General features: G+C 61.2%; 1 protein-coding gene across 1 annotated transcript; it reads right to left on the reverse strand.

Moving 5' to 3' along the window:
- Nucleotides 1–931: 931 nt before the first annotated feature.
- Nucleotides 932–2,143, reverse strand: LOC122548024 (G-protein coupled receptor 84-like). Its single transcript, XM_043686583.1, has one exon. The coding sequence runs from the start codon at nt 2,069–2,071 to the stop codon at nt 959–961; it is 1,113 nt and encodes a 370-aa protein (XP_043542518.1). The 5' UTR covers nt 2,072–2,143; the 3' UTR covers nt 932–958.
- Nucleotides 2,144–2,557: the final 414 nt, after the last annotated feature.

A 2,557-nucleotide genomic window follows, 5' to 3' on the forward strand; every position in this document is an offset into this window, starting at 1 on the left:
TTGATCTCAGTCCCCAGCGTGAGCACCCCCCCCCCCCCCCGGCCTCGCTCACTAGCACCACCATTCTCTGGCCTTACCGGTCTCAGTCTTCCCATGCTTCCCATTTTCTCCCCAGTTCCCTCCGGCCTTGCTCACTCCTCTGAGCACAGGATGATTCTCTCCGCTGCTTGCTGCTGCCCTTTCTCTCATCGCTTGCTGTAAAGAGTAGACTTTCTTGGGCAGTGTGGCTGCATTTTGAGGTTTGCCTGCCCATGTGTCAACTTCAAGCCTTGCTCCCGGTCAGCTTTATCAAAACTCCACAGGAGTTTGAAAAATTCAATTGAATCTTTCTCTGACATTCTGAGCTTCAGTTTCTCTGACCTCAGCAATCATCCAGAGAGTCTCCTTCTTGGCCACTGCAAGACCTTGGCTGCTATCTTCAACTGCGCATGGAATTAGAATTGGAATTCAGTTTGTTGTCACGTGTATTCAAGTGCAGAAGTACAGGAGTACAGTGAAAACTGTCACTACACATGGTGCCATCTTAGCTACACAGTACCGAGGTACAAATGTTACATACGACAGAGAGAAATGAAAAGAAAAGTTACATCACCGTACAGTTATTCATAAAAGAAATAAAGTTAAGAAGATAATCATTACAGTCTTTCTATCAAGAGCCTGCAGTAGCTCAGCGCATGGGGCTTCCACCTGACTGGGCTTGCACAACGCTAACCACCCGCCTCGGTTCCCAGTCCAATATCAGCCCCCCGTTCCGCTCCATGTCCTCAGCTCACTGACCATCCCCCACTCCGCTCCATAACCACAGCCCACTGACCATCCACCCCTCAGCTCCATGACCTCAGCCCACTGACCGTCTCCCCCCTCAGCTCGGGCCCCCAGCTCACTGACCGTCCCACCCCTCCGCTCCCTGTCCCCCGCTCACCGACCCCCCCCCCCCCCCCCCCGCTCCCCTCCCCCTCTAGCGCAGTCCCCGTTGCCCCCGGGAGGCGCACAGGGAGCAGGGCAGCCTCAGGACCCGTCCGTAGGCGTCCCGGAACTGCCGGTTCATGACGGCGTAGAGCACCGGGTTGGCGCAGCTGTTGAGCCAGGTGATGTTCCCGGCCAGGGTGCGGACGATGGCGGGCAGGCCCCGGCGGAACAGGTTGGCCAGGCAGAACGGCAGGTAGCACGCCAGGTAGACCAGGAAGACGGCGAAGCACATGGCGGTCACCCTCCTGGCGTCCGGGGAGCTGCCGCGCCTCCTTGCCCTGGGCTTCCTCCGCGCCATCGGCTGGCCCTCTGACCTCCGCGCGGAGCCCGTGGCCTCGCTGCCCTCCTCCCCCTGCGTCCCCCCGTCCACCTCCTCCTCTTCCTCCTGCCCCTCCGGCCGGGAGCTGGAGGCCTCAGCAGGCCGCGGCACCCTGTAGCTGCGCGCCGCCCTCCCGGTCGACCGGACCTTGCGGTAGATGAGCAGGTAGAAGACGCCGATGGAGGCCAGGCCGAGGCCGAAGGTGAGCACGTGCAGGGCGGTGGTGTAGGCCCGGCCCCGGGTCGGGTGGAGGCTGCAGGAGCACACGCTCGGCAGGAAGTCGTAGACGCACCAGAAGGGGGCCAGGAGGCCGAAGGAGATGAGCCAGGGGGCGCCGAGGAAGACGGGCGGGGCCCAGGGGCGCCCCGAGACCTCCCGGAAGCCCCGGGGGCACTTCACCAGGGCATAGCGGGCCCCGGCGATGAGGGCCAGGTTGAGGATGGAGACCAGGTTGGAGGTGAAGACCAGTAGGCCGAAGGCCCGGCAGGAATCGGGCCCCCCGGTCCAGCCCGCCCTCAGGTAGCTGGCGACCGTCACGGGCTGCAGGAACGCGCTGTAGAGCAGGTCGGACAGCGTCAGGTTCAGGATCAGCAGGTTGAAGCGGCTCCTCAGGCGGGGGTCCACCGCGTAGGCCAGGAGGGTCAGAGTGTTCCCGGTGGCCCCCACCGCAGTCACCAGCAGACCCAGCGACGCACCGAAGTAGCGGTACTCGGACAGCGAGGGGTCGCAGCTCCAGTTGGAGGCGTTGGCGGGCTCCCAGAGGCAACTGACTCCCGGGAACATGGTCCACGCTCGCTCGCTCTCTCTCTCGGAGCCAACAGATGGACTGAGAAAGAGGAAGGAAGGAAGGGAGGGAGGGAGGGAGGTCAGGCCCTTGCGACACAGAATATTACAGTTCAAGGAAGAGCGTTGTCATGGAAATGGACGTTGCCCCATCACAGTGTGGCCTTCCACCAGAAAACGGTCATCTCCGGCCCAGTCCAACCCAACCCAACCCTTCCATTTCCCACCCTGTCTCATCCTTTAATATCCCACCCGGTCTAATCCCACTCTCCCCCCTCGCTCCTGTTAATATCCCATATAGTCTAATCCCACTCTCCCCCCTCACTCCCCGCTCCCTTTAATATCCCTCCCAGTCTAATCCCACTCTCACCTCCTCACTCCCTGCTCCCATTAATATCCCACCCAGTCTAATCCCACTCTCCGCCATCACTCCCCACTCCCTTTAATATCCCACCAAGTCTAATCCCACTCTCCCCCTCACTCCCC

The sequence above is a fragment of the Chiloscyllium plagiosum genome, unplaced genomic scaffold (assembly GCF_004010195.1).
Source record: "Chiloscyllium plagiosum isolate BGI_BamShark_2017 unplaced genomic scaffold, ASM401019v2 scaf_13629, whole genome shotgun sequence".
Classification (NCBI taxonomy): Eukaryota; Metazoa; Chordata; class Chondrichthyes; order Orectolobiformes; family Hemiscylliidae; genus Chiloscyllium; species Chiloscyllium plagiosum.